This window comes from Gavia stellata, chromosome 11, assembly GCF_030936135.1.
Source record: "Gavia stellata isolate bGavSte3 chromosome 11, bGavSte3.hap2, whole genome shotgun sequence".
Classification (NCBI taxonomy): Eukaryota; Metazoa; Chordata; class Aves; order Gaviiformes; family Gaviidae; genus Gavia; species Gavia stellata.
This window is the reverse complement of record NC_082604.1, coordinates 892,021-906,336: the sequence shown is the minus strand read 5'-3', so window position 1 is coordinate 906,336 and position 14,316 is coordinate 892,021. Positions and strand designations below refer to the sequence as shown.

The 14,316-nt window shown below is 62.9% G+C and overlaps 1 protein-coding gene across 17 annotated transcripts in view; it reads left to right on the top strand.

Annotated features, from left to right (window-relative positions):
• The first annotated feature begins 3,200 nt into the window (after positions 1–3,200).
• The window catches only part of KIF1A (kinesin family member 1A), a 33,325-nt gene continuing 22,209 nt past the window's right edge, over positions 3,201–14,316 (top strand). For 7 of the 17 annotated variants that reach the window (XM_059822674.1, XM_059822673.1, XM_059822672.1 and 4 more), the window contains exons 1-15: positions 3,201–3,306; positions 7,286–7,362; positions 7,467–7,646; positions 8,161–8,226; positions 8,419–8,597; positions 8,945–9,056; positions 9,431–9,508; positions 9,799–9,864; positions 10,140–10,157; positions 10,534–10,609; positions 10,724–10,802; positions 11,080–11,222; positions 13,109–13,242; positions 13,776–13,855; positions 14,172–14,247. In XM_059822674.1, the coding sequence (XP_059678657.1) occupies positions 3,201–3,306; positions 7,286–7,362; positions 7,467–7,646; positions 8,161–8,226; positions 8,419–8,597; positions 8,945–9,056; positions 9,431–9,508; positions 9,799–9,864; positions 10,140–10,157; positions 10,534–10,609; positions 10,724–10,802; positions 11,080–11,222; positions 13,109–13,242; positions 13,776–13,855; positions 14,172–14,247 (1,470 nt within the window). Of the gene's footprint in view, positions 3,307–7,285; positions 7,363–7,466; positions 7,647–8,160; positions 8,227–8,418; positions 8,598–8,944; positions 9,057–9,430; positions 9,509–9,798; positions 9,865–10,139; positions 10,158–10,533; positions 10,610–10,723; positions 10,803–11,079; positions 11,223–11,646; positions 11,674–13,033; positions 13,243–13,775; positions 13,856–14,171; positions 14,248–14,316 lie in introns of all 17 variants that reach the window. The other 10 variants (XM_059822670.1, XM_059822669.1, XM_059822668.1 and 7 more) reach the window with 3 other exon arrangements.

Genomic DNA, 14,316 nt, shown 5'->3' with positions numbered 1-14,316 from the left:
GTGGGACCCGGCCCCGGGGACTCTGCTGTCCTCCTCCACTGTCTCCCTTGTGTGTGGGGTGGCCCCGAGAGGAGGTGGGGACGGAGCCGGGAGCGGGGCCGCCATCCTGGCCGGCTCCCAGCGAAAGGCCGATAGCGGCTTATCGGATTTCTCTCGATGGCGGATTAAGCAGGCGGCGGCTGACTGTCCCCAGGCAGGGCGAGCTGGCTGGGCTCGAGCCACCCGCCTGCCCCTGCCCTGCCCGTCCTCGGCCTGCCCGCTGCAGGGTGTGCCCGCTGCGGGGTGTCCCCGCTCTCCGTGGGATGCCGAGAGCCTGTGGCCAGCGATGGCTGGCGGTCCTGGCGCTTTACGTGGGCTGCAGGCTGAGTTCCTCCCCACGGCTGAGCAGGGAAAATGAGTCAGGGAAAGGAGAGGAGGCTCAGGAAGGAGCCGGGAAGGAGCTGCCGGTGCTCCCCGAGGGGGCACGGTGTTGCTGGTGGTCCTTGTGCCGCTGTGGCAAAGGTGGGACTAGAGAGCTGCGGAGGAGCAGGAGGGAAGCGGCACGTTGCCGACCGAGGAAGCTGAAGGAAATGGATGGAGAGAGAAAATGGAGCCGAGCATGTGGCTCTGCAGCAGGGAATACCGGCATGGAGAGCAGCCCGTGCCACTGGGCTAGGCAAGCCGGATGGCTTGCTGGGAATGTGCTGGGATGCGGGCATACGGATGGCAGGGAGAGAGGAAAGGTTCTGCTGGTGGGGAGGGGGCTTCTCACGGCCAGCGAAGGTGGGCTGGGGGGGTACTGGTGTGGGGCTGAACGAGCACTCCCGGCAGAGGAGGGTGAGCAGCCGCTAATGGAGGGCACGCGGCAAGACGAGGTGCCCGGAAAAGTGGGACAAAAGAGAAGCCGGGGTATCTTCGTGGGAAGAGATGGGGGCTGTGATGGGAACGGCGCAGGGGTGGGAGGGAACGAGGGCAGGGTCTGAAGGCGCCCGTGGTGGGCAGCGGTGGGTCGCTGATGGGTGTCCTGTTCCGGTGCTGGTGGCTCTTGCCGATGGCTGCGACGCAAGGCGGGAGCCCGGGGGCCTGACCCACCTCTTCGCAGCCCTGGGAGCTGGAGAGACTGCAAAGCGGGGGGAAGGAAGCTCTCCCGGCTGTGGAGGAGGAGAGGGAAGCGTTTGCCATGGGCAGGTGTCGGCTGCTGCGTGGGGTTTAGCCCTCATCCCCGAGCGCCAGCGGTGCCACAGGGTGGAGGAGCTCGAGCCTATGGCCTCGTGAGGATGCAGCCCTTCCACCCAGGAATATATCCCATCGTTTCATGGGAAAACCAACTTTTCATTCCCCTTTGGCAAGCAGTCCCGTTTATTTTGTCCTTTCTCCCCCAACTGAGAAAGCAGCAGAGTGGGGAAGGCAGAGGCCCGTTGGCGCGCGGCAGCCCACTCGCTGGCGCAGGGACTCAACGGTGGTGTTAAACGCCCGCTTAAAATGATCCGCGCTCAAGAAAGCCTGAGACCAAATGCTTGAACTTTGGAGCTGGTGGGATTTAAGGGTGTGCTTGCTGGCTGAAAGCAGTGGGAGCTCCAGAAACATCTCAGCGGGGCGTTGAGAGGAGGGTTTGGGAATTCTAATGGGAGAAGATTTGTCCTCCTCCTGCTGTCGGGGATGCAGCCTTGCTTTTAAAACGGGAAGAGTTTTTGAAAGATAGCGCCGAGCTTATAATACTTTCTGGCTGCAAATTTTTCCACTGCGCCATGAATATACCTGCCTTTGGGTAGAGCATACGTTGGTTTTCCTCCACCCCCTTCGGAAATGAAACCGGAGCTGTCAAACCTGTTAGTTTTAAAGCCATCCCCTTCTCTGGGGACGCTTTCCATCCTGTGGATTTATGTTTTTCTTCTTCTTTTTTTTCTCCTTTTCCACAAATTCAGCTGTACTTTTCATTTCCACCATGGGAAAAACCCATCTCGTGTTGAGGACCCATCCTTACTGCTCCGCTTCCTTCGAGTCGTGGTCCGCGTAACCAGACCTGTGCCATTGCTCGCTCCTGATCTCCTTCCTCCCGGAGCGAGCATCCCACTGGCAAAGCCCAGGCTCAAAAAGCCCCAGGGCATTTGCAAATACCCTCGCAGGAGTCCCGCAGGCAAGGGTGCCGGAGGAGCCGGTGCCCGCCCGTGCTGCGGGGTGCTGAGCTCCTCTTCTGCCGGCAGGCTCAGCGCCGGGAGCCAGGGAGCAGGGGACAGGCAGGAGAGGGGATGAACGTTGGAAGGCAGGGATGGATTTTGTCAGGGCTGATCCCGAAGGACCTGCTGGTCACGGGAAGAACCCCAGAATCCTTTTCTAGCCAATGCTAGTGAGGCTTAACTGGGGCTCGGGGAAGGTGGGACTGGCTGCAGAGAGCCTGGACACCAATGCTGGGCGGCTGCTCTGGGAGATGTTGGAGAGCGGTTCAGTTCGTCTTGTGACGTTTGTGATTAATAATTTATTAGCAAAAGGAGTGGAAAAATGATCACGAGCTGGGAGCTTCAGCTGAGCGCGATCGCCACCGGCTTGGGGGCTGGGGCGGCGGCTGCTGCTGACGCCGCGCTTCTGCGTTTACCGGGAGCTGAATGAGAGGCAAATACCAGCGGTTGTGTTCAACAGCCGCCTCCTTTCTCGACGCGAATGCCATCGTTTTCCTGCCCCCCCCCCTCCACCCGGTCCTGCTGCCCAGTCCCTGCTCTGCTGGGGCTGGAGCGGAGGCGGGAGGCTTGGGTGATGGGCAGGGGGTTGTGGGCTCGCTTGGAAGTGAGGGGCTACCTGCTCAGTGCCGTTGGCACCCCGGGATGGAAGAACCCCTCCTCGGGGGTCGCGCTGATGGTGCCTACGTGGCCCTGTCCCCCGCTGTGGGTGCCCACCCGGTGATGCTGCAGGGTGATGGAGACTGTGGGTGCTGCCCTGGGGTAAGGGGTCCAGGGTGTCCCCTGGGACTGAGCAGGGGGTCCTGACCCGAGATAGAAGGGGGAGGCGGGAGAGGCAAAACATGGGGCAGGTCAGGGGATGAAAGAAAACGTCGTCTTTCGAGCAGAGGCATTCCTGGGAGGTTTCGTTGCACAGGCTTTCCGTTCGTTTTTCCGGCACGGCTGCGAGATGGAGATCGGGATGCAAACTTTCCTAACCCCCTTTTCTTCCCTCCTGGCAGGACAGACGCTGCTCCCTGCTAGCAGGACCCACCTCCGGCCGGCACGATGGCGGGAGCATCCGTGAAGGTGGCGGTGCGCGTCCGGCCCTTCAACTCTCGGGAGATGAGCCGGGAATCTAAATGCATTATCCAGATGTCGGGAAGCACCACCAGTGAGTGCCGGCGTGGGGGGCAGAGGGGCTCGGGAAGCCTTTGGGTGCTGCCCGGGGAGGAGTGTGTATGGTCCGGCCGCGGCAGCGAGCCGGTGCGGATGCCCGCAGCACCTGGCATTGTTTGGAGGTGGGAATCGGGGAGGGGGGAATGTCACCTTTCCCACAGGGAAACGCAGTCCCTCTGTTGAAACAGCAGCGGCAGCATCTACGTGGCACCGATCCCTCGGGTTTCGGTGGTACCGAACGGGGCAGCATCCCCTGGTAGGCGAAGGGGGAGGAAGAATCAGAAAAGCCTGGAAACACCAGTGCGTGGATGTGGGGCCGAGGGTGCCCGGCTCGTGGTTGCCTGTTGAAGCGTGGAAGCCACGCACCAGCCAGCGAGCGGCTCTCGACGGCACCGCCTGGCCGGGTACCACGCGCTGCAGCGTGCCAGGACCCATCCCTGCTTCCACGGGGCTTGGAGCCGCAACACCAGCAGGATGGAGGGGTGGGAGCGGGGTTTGCTGAGGGAATGGTGTGCTCGGGGAGGGGGGATGTAGCACAGGGGCTTGGGGCCAACTGTCCCGCCAGGAGCCCGTCCAGCATTTACCCTTCTTTAAATAACAGCTGCTGGAAGTATGGAGTGGGAAAGGTGGCTGAATCCCTTCTTTTTGGCTCTGGAAGCCTCCAGGTGGGACAGCATCTAAAATAACTCCCTCCCTGCCCGCCCGGGGCTTTCTGCGTCACCCTCGGCAGTGGGTGAAACACCGGTGCCGACCACCACAGGGATGCTCTGTCTGCCCGGGGTGCGGAGCCGCTCCCCTCGCGGCGAGGAAGCCTTTCTGGCCCAGCAGCCGCAGCACCCAGCCCTGGGTGCAGGCAGGGGACCGTCCCTTCTGGCCCTGATGGGTGGGGGGGGGACCTGCCACGCCCCAGGCCCTGTCAAAACCATCGGGCATCCCGCACCTCCGCCACGGCTGCGTTTGCTCCGAGTGATCTGCCCATCCCGTCGCCCCCAGCCCTGCTGTCTGCGCCCCCCCGGCCATGCCCCAGGCCCCTCGTCCCCCTGTCCGCCCCGGGGCGGGGGGGGTCCGGCAGGGCTGCGGGCAGGGGCACTGCTCCGGTCAGCCCTTTGCTGACAGCGAGGTTTTTCTCCATGAACGGACAAACCCTCGGCTAATCCCCTCGGCTGGGGGGCAGGTGCCGGGGGGGGGGAATCTGGTGGTGGCTTCTCCTGCCGGCTGGGGGACGCAGGAGGATGCCGGCAGTGCCGACTGCCCCCCAGCAGCCCGGGACTGTCTCTGCCCGCTGCGTTCTTGCAGAGAAGCCAAAAGTAAATGTGCTTGGGGAGGGTAAAAGCAAGTTTCCCCCTTCCCAGGATTATTTGCAGAGCCTCCCGCACGTACCGGGGCGGGGGATGTTGTTCTGCCTAATTCATTAAGCCCCACGGGGCTGGGGGCCAGGGCGGAAAGGGGTCAGCCCTTCTCTGCCCCCCTTTTCCCCCCAAACTTAGAGCCGCCGCCCCCTCGGCTCGCTGCGCCGCGGCCACCCGCCTGCCCGCCAACACTGCCGCTTTGTTCCCGCGGCGTCCCCGCCTCTGTGCGGCCGTGGGGACCAGCCCGGGCACCAACACCCCCGGCCCCTCTCCTGGCAGCGCCCGCCAGGACGGCGAGGAAGGGACCCCGGCTTTCATCCCGCAAGGCCATTAATATTCTCCGGCCGGAGCCGTGCCTCCGCGGGCTTTAAAATGTGGCAATTGTATTTTCTCTCCTGTGGGTCTTGGGTTTTATCCTGCTCGGTGCTTGCCCACTTGCTATGCTCTGCCATGCCGCTGGCTCTTCAGGACGAAGACGAGGGTCATCTCCAGATGTTTTCCTCCTCCCCTTCTTGTCTGTATGTCTGTTCTGCCCCTCCCGCCCCCCCCCCCCCCCCCCGGCCTCTTTTTTAATCCCCTTTGGCCAGAGCACAAATCTTTTTGCAGCAGCTTTGCAAAAGCCGTGGGATGCCTGGTCACAGGAGAGGAAAAAAACCCCACCAGCAGCATCCAGCCATGTGGGCACAAATAAACGGGAATAAAAGGGTCACGGGGAGAGCGTTTCAGCTCGGGGACGGGAGACCCGCTGCTCTGGGGGTGCTCCCTTCTACCCTGTGTCCCGGTCTCCGGCATGCTGGGCAGCTGCAGCTGGGATGTCCGGAGCCGCTCGGTGCCATCCCCGGCTGCTCCTCTGCCCCGTGCCTGGCGTGGGCTGGCACTGGGATGCAGAACAGCCGCCTTGGGCGGCCCCATCCTGCCCACTCCTGCTTTTGCCCCTGTTGGACTCATTTTTTTTTTGGGGGGGTGATGCTTCTGCTTGCTCTGGTGAGGGTCCGCAGGGCAGAGACGGACCCGAGCCGGGGGGCCGGGTGGCATGGCGGAGCTGCCAGGCGAACCCCAGGAGCCATTTGAGATGCTCCACCCGACTTCTTGCGTGGCCTCCGCACCCGCTGCTCTTTTCCACGGCCGCTCACACGCCCTCAACGCCCCAACCAGCCACCGGCAGGGATGGGCTGCCAGCGCTGCCCGGAAAGTCCTGGTGCCGTCTCGGTCTGGATCTCACCGGGGACCTCCAAGTCCCCGTTTGCAGCTGCGGGATGGGCAGTTGCCGTGGGGATGTCACTTCCCAAATCTTTCTCCCGAGAGAGCAGCTCTGGCTTCTGTAATGAGCCTGTGCGGGATGCAGGAGGCATCCGGAGCATCCGAGTCATGCTGCCTTCAGTGGGCAGGCAGGCAGGGAGCCAGCGCCTGGCCCCTCGTCGGTGCTGGAGCTGGGCTCCTGCCCACGGCGAAGGGCACCCGAGCAGCACCGTGCTGCGGTTTCGCTGCCGGCGCTGGATCCTGATCCCGCCTCGCTGCCTCTGTGGGCAGGGATGGACGGGTCTCAGGCCAGAAGCGGCGGATCCCTCCCGGGGGAGAATCTGTCGTGGCAATGGAGGAGGAATTTGGAGCAGAAAGCATCCGTATCCGTAACGCCACGCACCAGGGCATCCGACCCCACGGGGCGCCATGCCGGGGGCTGCTTGGGAAGGTCCCGAGCGGGCGAGAGCCCCGGCCGAGCACTGGCCCCGGCGCAGGGCAGGTTGGGGCTGCGATGGAGGGAGCTCCGTCGGCCTTGGCGCTGCACGGCCTCCTCGTCCCCAGCGGTGGCAGGGAGCAGCTGGGGGGTGTGGGCACGGGAGCTGCGCTGCGCCAGCCCGCAAGGTCATTTCAATGTCGCCTAACATGGCTGATGGCTGGATCTCGTGATTACCCTGCCGGTTTGGGTTTCTTCTGATGCATCTGTTGTTCCAGAAAAAAACCTGTCGTAAAGGCTCTATGGGGGGGAAAAAAAAAGTGTCGAGCGAGGAAGAGAAGTGATGCAGTCTCCAATTTCCATGGCAACGTCCTTTTCACCAGCGGATGGGAAAAAGCAGGCTCTTGTTTCTGTTGGCGGTGTCACACGAGGCATTAATCACTCTGCTGGGGCTGGGTACCCAAGAGAAGCCGCAGGGGAGGAGAGGCAGGAGCCCGAGGGGGTCTGGGGGAGCCCCGATGGGGCCGCGGCTGCTCCCACCCCGCAGCGCCAACATGTCTGGCCTTGGGCACGGCTCCCCCGGCTGCGGGGTGAAGGAAGGCTGTGATCCTCCGGTGCCGGGCTCCCATGGGCAGATGCCAGAACGGGAAGGAGCCCAAGGGAAGGAGCCGTTTCCCCCGCGCCGTGCCCGGCAGGACGTTTGGGCAAGGGCCTGCCCGGCTCCCTGGGCTGGTGCAGGCGCTGCCGGCCGTGGCACCCGCCTCCTCTGCTGGGACTGTTGGGGTCTGGGGGCTCGGGACCCATCTGCGGAGCTGGAAGGACCCGGTCCTGCTTTCCAGGACTGATTCGGACTGAACCCCGTCACCCTTCTCCCCTCACGAGCGGGACGCGGGATGCGGGGGTACCGCGGGTGACCAGATGGCCTCACGTTCCCATCTGTTTGCCCTTAGCTATCCTGAACCCGAAGCAGCCCAAAGAGACACCAAAAAGCTTCAGCTTTGACTATTCCTACTGGTCCCACACCACGGTAAGCGGCGGGAGGCCTGAGCCCGCCTGGAGCGCTGGGCTGGGCTGGGGACAGGCAGGAGAACCTCCTTTCCCAATTTTTCCTTGTCCCCCTCCTCTCTGCAGCCCGCAGACATCAACTATGCATCTCAGAAGCAAGTGTACCGGGACATCGGCGAGGAGATGTTGCAACACGCCTTCGAAGGCTATAACGTCTGCATTTTCGCCTACGGGCAGACGGGTGCCGGAAAATCCTACACCATGATGGGGAAGCAGGAGAAGGACCAGCAAGGCATCATCCCGCAGGTACCGCCTGGTGAAAAGCTGCATGCTCCGCCACTCCCAATGAGATGCCCAAAGGAAAAGCGGAGCGGGGAGGGAAGAGGGGAGCAGGGCGGGAGTGGGGCTGGGCTTTGCCAAGGTCTACCGCAGCCCTGCCGCGGCAGCGAGCCGGCATGGCTCCACCGGAGGGCTGGGATATAGGGAGGGTCACGCCAGACGACTCCGAGGCCGGATGAATTATGGTCTGGCCACATGAGGCCGGTGTTTGTGAGCAGCGGTAGCCCAAGCGCCGAGCCCCCGCCGGCTGTGCTTGCCAAGAGCTGCCGCGTGCTGGCCCAGCGGGGTGCTGGGGTGCTCTGGGGATGCTGAGTCCCCCATATCAGCGGAGGGGAGGTTCTGCCAGCTCCCCAGAAGCTGTCCCAGGACTCGGGGGCTCTGTTTTTTGGGGTGGGAAGGTAGAAATCCCTGTGGCCTGGGCACCCCGGGCAGGAGCATCCTTCTGGTGGGGGGCTGAGCAGCCTGGCTCTTCTCTTCGCAGCTGTGTGAGGACCTCTTCTCCCGCATCAACGACACGACGAACGACAACATGTCCTACTCCGTGGAGGTAGGCACCCCATTGCCTGCCTAGTCCGGCTCCAGCCTCCCACCCGGCTCTGCAAGCCGTGCTGGTGTGCAGACCCCTCTCTGGGGGGATCCCGTCTCTGGGTGTGGGGTGGGCGGGCGGGACCTGATTCTGCCTACGCGCTGAGCGTCCACGTCCTGCCGGCCTCTAGCCCTGCCCGTTCCTCTGCTCTAGGTGAGCTACATGGAGATATACTGTGAGCGCGTGAGGGACCTCCTGAACCCCAAGAACAAGGGGAACCTGCGGGTGAGGGAGCATCCCCTTATGGGCCCTTACGTTGAGGACCTTTCCAAGCTGGCCGTGACCTCCTACAATGACATCCAGGACCTCATGGACTCTGGGAACAAGGCCCGGTGAGTAGGGGGAGCAAGAGGTGGCCAGGATTTGCAGAGCTTGCAGACATTTCCAGAAGGTCCTGCTTAACTTCCTTGCTTTGCCAGTCGGGCTGCTCTGGAGGTGGCAGTCCCCTCCTGTCTGAGTGTTGTGTACCCCACACTTATTTTCACCTTCCCTCCTTTTTGCTTTCAAAACGCCCCGGAGCTAGCAGGAGAAAGCCTGGACTTTTGCACGAGTCCTCTCCTGTCCTCCAGACTTGTCTTCCCATCATATACCCTGTCTTGAAATGAGCCCTGGCCCCATCGCCAGCCACTCCAGTGTCCCCTGCAGAGTGTCATACCTCCCTGTCCTCCTCTCCCTGCAGCACAGTGGCTGCCACCAACATGAACGAGACCAGCAGCCGCTCCCACGCCGTGTTCAACATCATCTTCACGCAGAAGCGGCACGATGCCGAGACGGACATCACCACCGAGAAGGTGAGAGCAGAGTCTTGGGGACACGGGGGAACCTGTGTAGACCCGGGAAGGGCTTCGTGTGCTCTCGACAGCACTTGGGATGAGATGGTGTGGTGTGATGGGGGGTTGAAACAGGATGGAGATAAGTCCCAGGCACACTCTGGGCTCACGGTCCCTCGAGGGATGGGATATTTGGCAGCTGGTGCCCTCCAGCCCTGCCTGCAGGGATGTTAGCCCTGCTCCTGGCCAAATCCCAGCAAGGATGACCCCGCAGAGCCCACCTCTGCCTTCAGAGCAGTGTCACCTTGCAAGAGGTCTTTGCTCCCTCCTCGGCTCCGTGCTGGGGACCAGTTTGCTGTGCCTGCCGGGGCTGACAGCCTCACCTCTGCCTGCAGGTCAGCAAAATCAGCTTGGTGGACCTGGCAGGGAGCGAGCGAGCCGACTCCACTGGCGCGAAGGGCACAAGACTAAAGGTGAGAGCCGGTGTGAGGTCCCCTTCTGCCGGCGGGGACGCCGTGTCCTGCCCCCTCGTCCCCAGCTGTGACATCTTCTTTCCTTGCCTGGTTCCTTGCCCACTACGCTGCCAAAATCCTCGACGGGGTTTTGTTTAAAAGCTGCCCGGTGTCAGTTCCACTGGGGTCCATGAGTCCCAACTGCCCTTTGCCCACCCTGTACTGGGACTTCCCCATCCTCCTGGTGCACCGGGCTTTAGCGTTGCTCTGAAATGGTGCCTGAGCATCTGGGCTTTGCCTCTCTCCACCAGGAAGGAGCAAACATCAACAAGTCCTTGACCACGCTGGGGAAAGTCATCTCCGCCCTGGCCGAAATGGTAGGTAGCCGGAGTGCAGCCAAGCGGCGGCACCGCGGGGGAATGGGCTCAGCGCAGCAGGGACGGGCTCAGCTCTGAGGGATGGAGCATCCCGGCTCTGAGGGATGGGCAGGTACATCTCAAGCTGTCCCTGGGGCTGGGACAAGCTGGGCTGGTGAGGCTGCTGTCTCCCCGGGGACCTGCGCCTGCCACTCTCTGTTTGGGGGACGGGGAGCTGTGGTGGGCACCGAGGAGGGGAGCAGCTCACTTCAACAGTCTATCCACTTTCTTTGCAGGATTCGGGGCCAAACAAGGTAGGTGCCCTGGCCGGGCTGGGGAAGGGGGGCTTGGCTTTTAGCACAGGTGGGTGGGAATGGGTGGCAGGGTGGTTTGGGGGTGAGACTCTGCCCAGACCTAAGCCACGCATCTCCTGGGTGCTGGCAGAGCCCTCAGCATCCTCATCACCCTCCACACCCTGTGGCTCTCGGTACCCGGTGTTAAACACCCGACCCGGCCCAGGGAGGGCATTTCACAGGCAGGACCTGTGGAGCTGAGCAGAGCTGCCCGAGGACGTGGTGTCCGGGCAGAGCCATCCTCCTCTGAGTCCCCGTGGCTGGGGACTGGCTGTCACCTTCCCTTTGAAGAGAGCAGGCAGCCTGACAGCCCTTCCCTCTGCTTTCCAACTGCCAGAACAAAAAGAAGAAGAAGACAGATTTCATCCCCTACCGGGACTCGGTGCTGACCTGGCTGCTGCGAGAGAACCTGGGTGAGGACATGGGTGGGAGGTACGGGCTCGGCGGCGGGCACGGCTGCCGAGCGGAGGGTGATGGCTGGTGCAGGGACCAGCATCTCCCTGATGTGGGTGTATGTCTCTGGGCAGGGGGCAACTCCAGGACAGCCATGGTCGCTGCTCTCAGTCCTGCCGACATCAACTACGATGAGACCCTCAGCACGCTCAGGTAGGATCAAGTACCCTTGTCCCCCCGCAGCGGGCAAGGGCGGGAGGGGTCTCTGAAACCCAGGCACTGCCACATGCTCTCCTCACCTCTGTGGCATCCCTGGCTGCGGGGGTGCTGTGGGGTGACCCCGCAACCTCAGGCAAGAGGCCAAAGGATTGTCCCGGTGCTGGGATCTTCCAAAGGATTACTTGCTGGAGGAGCTCAGCGGCAATCCCTCTTGCCCAGCAGTTGGGGGTTTGCCCCCTCCGCTGCTGCTCAGGGCTCTGCCCTTCCCTAGGTACGCCGACCGTGCCAAGCAGATCCGCTGCAACGCCGTCATCAACGAGGACCCCAACAACAAGCTCATCCGGGAGCTGAAGGATGAGGTGGCACGCCTGCGCGACCTTCTCTATGCCCAGGGCCTCGGGGACATCATTGACAGTAGGTACCGCCCGGTGCCTTCTGGCCGTGGCTCCAGGCAGAGGCGGGCTGGAGTCCCCCCACCTGCGGGGCTGGCATCCCCCCAGCTGCCCTGCATCCTGCTCCGCCGACTGCGCGGCGGCATCACGCTGCCAAAGCGTGGCCAGGAGGCCTCTGTCAAGCCTTTGCGCGCGCGTTCGCAACCCCCAGCCCGCTCCCGTAAGCCGGAGGAGCTGCTTTACACCCAGCAGACCTCCCCTTCTTCCCCTCCGCCTCCCATCTTCAGCATCCCGCACTCGGCAGAGGTGCCGGGAAGATGCTCCCGGGGCTGCGCCTGCCCGTGGCCTCTCCTCCGTGTGCTGTCGGAAATCCTACTGAGATGAACCCACTCTTGTTCTGTTCTCTCTGTCTTACCCCCGCCCCCTGCCCTCTCTCTCTCTCTTAGCCCATCCTGCTGCGGGAGGATCCAAATGTGTGTATTCCCCATCACTGGTACTCTCTGTTGCTTCACGGCTTTTGGGAGGCGTAGGCTGCGCCCGGGGCACCTGTGCAGCATGGGGAAGGGCTCCGGTAGCCGGCCCCAGCTGATGGAGAGGCGCTTGCCCGTAGGCCAGGGAGCTGGGAAAGGGGACGGTAGCAGACTCGCAGTTAGCGCCTGGGCTCAGGATAGTGCTCGGAGGGACCAGTGTCCTCCCCATCCGCCGTGCCAAGGGCCTTATCCCTCCGGGTACTCCTTTCTCCATGCTGTCACGATGTTTCCTGTTGCTGTTGCTGCTGCTGCTTCTGCTGGCGCTGGGGCTCGTCGGGACTGGAGCCTGGCACGGCACTAGGGTGGGCTGGCACGGTGCTCTCCTGATGGAGGGGTGTGTGGTGATGGCCAGGAGGTTTTTCCCCGCGGATAAGCACTATCGCCCCGTCCTGCCCTGGGCCAGGCAGCGCAGCCAGGCTGTGGCGAGCCCGCTGAGGAGACGGGGACCTGGCCCATCCTGGCTCAGCTCCCCTGGACGCGGGCTGATGGAGATGGGTGGCTAACGCTCCACCCGCTAACCTGTGCCCTGCTCGCCTCCGGCACAGCACGCTGAGCCCCTGCGACTTCTCGGGGCTGGAGGGGCGTCTCTGATACCGGGGTCCCTTTGTCGCGGGGTCCGGCGGCAGCTGATGCTCGGGGTGCCGGCAGGCGAGCAGCCCTGCCTGTAACGGGCGTGTTGCCACCCTGCCCTCACTTTGCTCTCTCTCTGGCTGCCCGGCCAAGGTGCTGCTCCAGCGGGCCAGGGGCTTGGGCTCTGCCAGCGAGGGGATCCCACGGCTCCTCCAGCTCCGTCTCCCTGACCCCTTTGTAGGATGGAGGGTCGCTGCCTCTCCTTCCCTTCCCATCTCATTCTCTGCCCCTAGATCCAGCTAATCTGGGGCAGCCGGGCAGGGAAAACCACCTGGGCTGTGTCAGTGGGGGAGGATGACAGGGGCAGTGGCACGCTCTTGGGGAGGACGGTTGATCCCAGACCTGATGGCTGCAGGATCTGGCCTTGCAAGAAAGCATCCCCGGGAGCCCGGGAAGGCTCCAGGGCTATTCCCGCAGCTGCTTCCCAAAACAGTCCCGTGCTCCTGGGGGCTGCCCAGGCTGGGGGAGTGATGCGCGTGCCCTTGCCCTGCTGCTGCCTGCGCTGCTGTGCTGTCGCCTGTGCCTTTTCCTTGTAATTCCCGGCTTTCTTCTCGCCGCACCCGGCCACTCTTTTTTTATTCCCAACAGCTTTTCTTGTCTCTATCTTTCTCTTTCTGTCTCTCTTCCTGTCCGTGTGTCTTTCCCTGGTCCATCCCTCCTTCCCCGCCCATAGATGTGTCCGACTTTGAGAACAATAATGATGCTAGAGGGGCAGAGCTGAGTCACCGCCATGACAATCTCTCCACAGTGACCAATGCCATCGCCGGGATCAGCCCCTCTTCCTCCCTGTCGGCTTTGTCCAGCCGCGCTGCCTCCGTCGCTAGCCTCCACGAGCGCATCATGTTTGCTCCGGGCAGTGAAGAGGCGATCGAAAGGCTTAAGGTAAGAGGCTGGCACCCGGCAGGATGGAGAGCTCAGCTCAACGCTCTTGCACTGAGGCTTGCGGAGGGGTCTCGGTATTTTCTGGAAACCCATTACGGGTGATGCTCATGGGAAGCGGTGCTTGGCCGTGCTCTTGCAGAGCGGACAGACTCAGAGCTGCCCAGTGCTCTGGACTGCTGGACAGGAGATGGTTTGGTGTGGTAGGGTCCACCTGGTGCTGCCCACCTCCCCGCGGGGTGTCTGCCGCCTTTGCCCTGCGGGACGGGCGCTCCCGGCTCGGGATGGGTGCTCCCGGCTCACCATGGTGCCAGAGTGGGCTGGCAGCAAGGGGATGGAGAGGCTGGTCTTCGTGCCTCTCTCTTTGAAGACGGGGATGATGGAAGGACGTGGGTGAAATGCTGCCGTGGCTCGTTTAAACCACCCTGAAACTGGGACCAGTGTCCTGCTGCGGCGTGCTGGGCAGAGCCTGGCAGAGCGGGTAGGTCTGCTGCCCGTAGGACTCGCTAACCCCCTGCTAACCCCACGCTCGCCAGGAAACGGAGAAGATCATTGCGGAGCTGAACGAGACATGGGAGGAGAAGCTGCGGAGGACAGAAGCAATCCGGATGGAGAGGTGGGTGGGTTCGGGTAGGATGGGATGGGACGGGGTGGCATCTCTCCTCCTCTGCACTTTGCCTAGTGCCTTTGTTCAGCTCCTGGGGGCAGCTGGGCAATTTGACCGTCCAGCCGTACCCTGGCTGCCCGCCACGTTAGCCTCCACGGATGTAGTCTGCTCCGAGAAACCCTCCTGAGGCACGGAGAGGGCTGCAGCAAGCCCTATGGCTGTGATTTGTGGGGCAAACCCGTAGGCTTGGGTCCTGGGCTTGCCTAGTGCTGGTTCCAGGGGCTTGTGGGGCTTTGACAGGCTCTTCTTTCCCTTGTTTCTTCAGGGAAGCGCTGCTGGCCGAAATGGGGGTGGCCATGAGGGAGGACGGAGGCACCTTGGGTGTTTTCTCTCCTAAAAAGGTAGGATGATCTTCTTCTCTTCTTCCTGGCAAACGAGGGTTGGTTTGTACCCCCGCCGCTCCCTTCTGA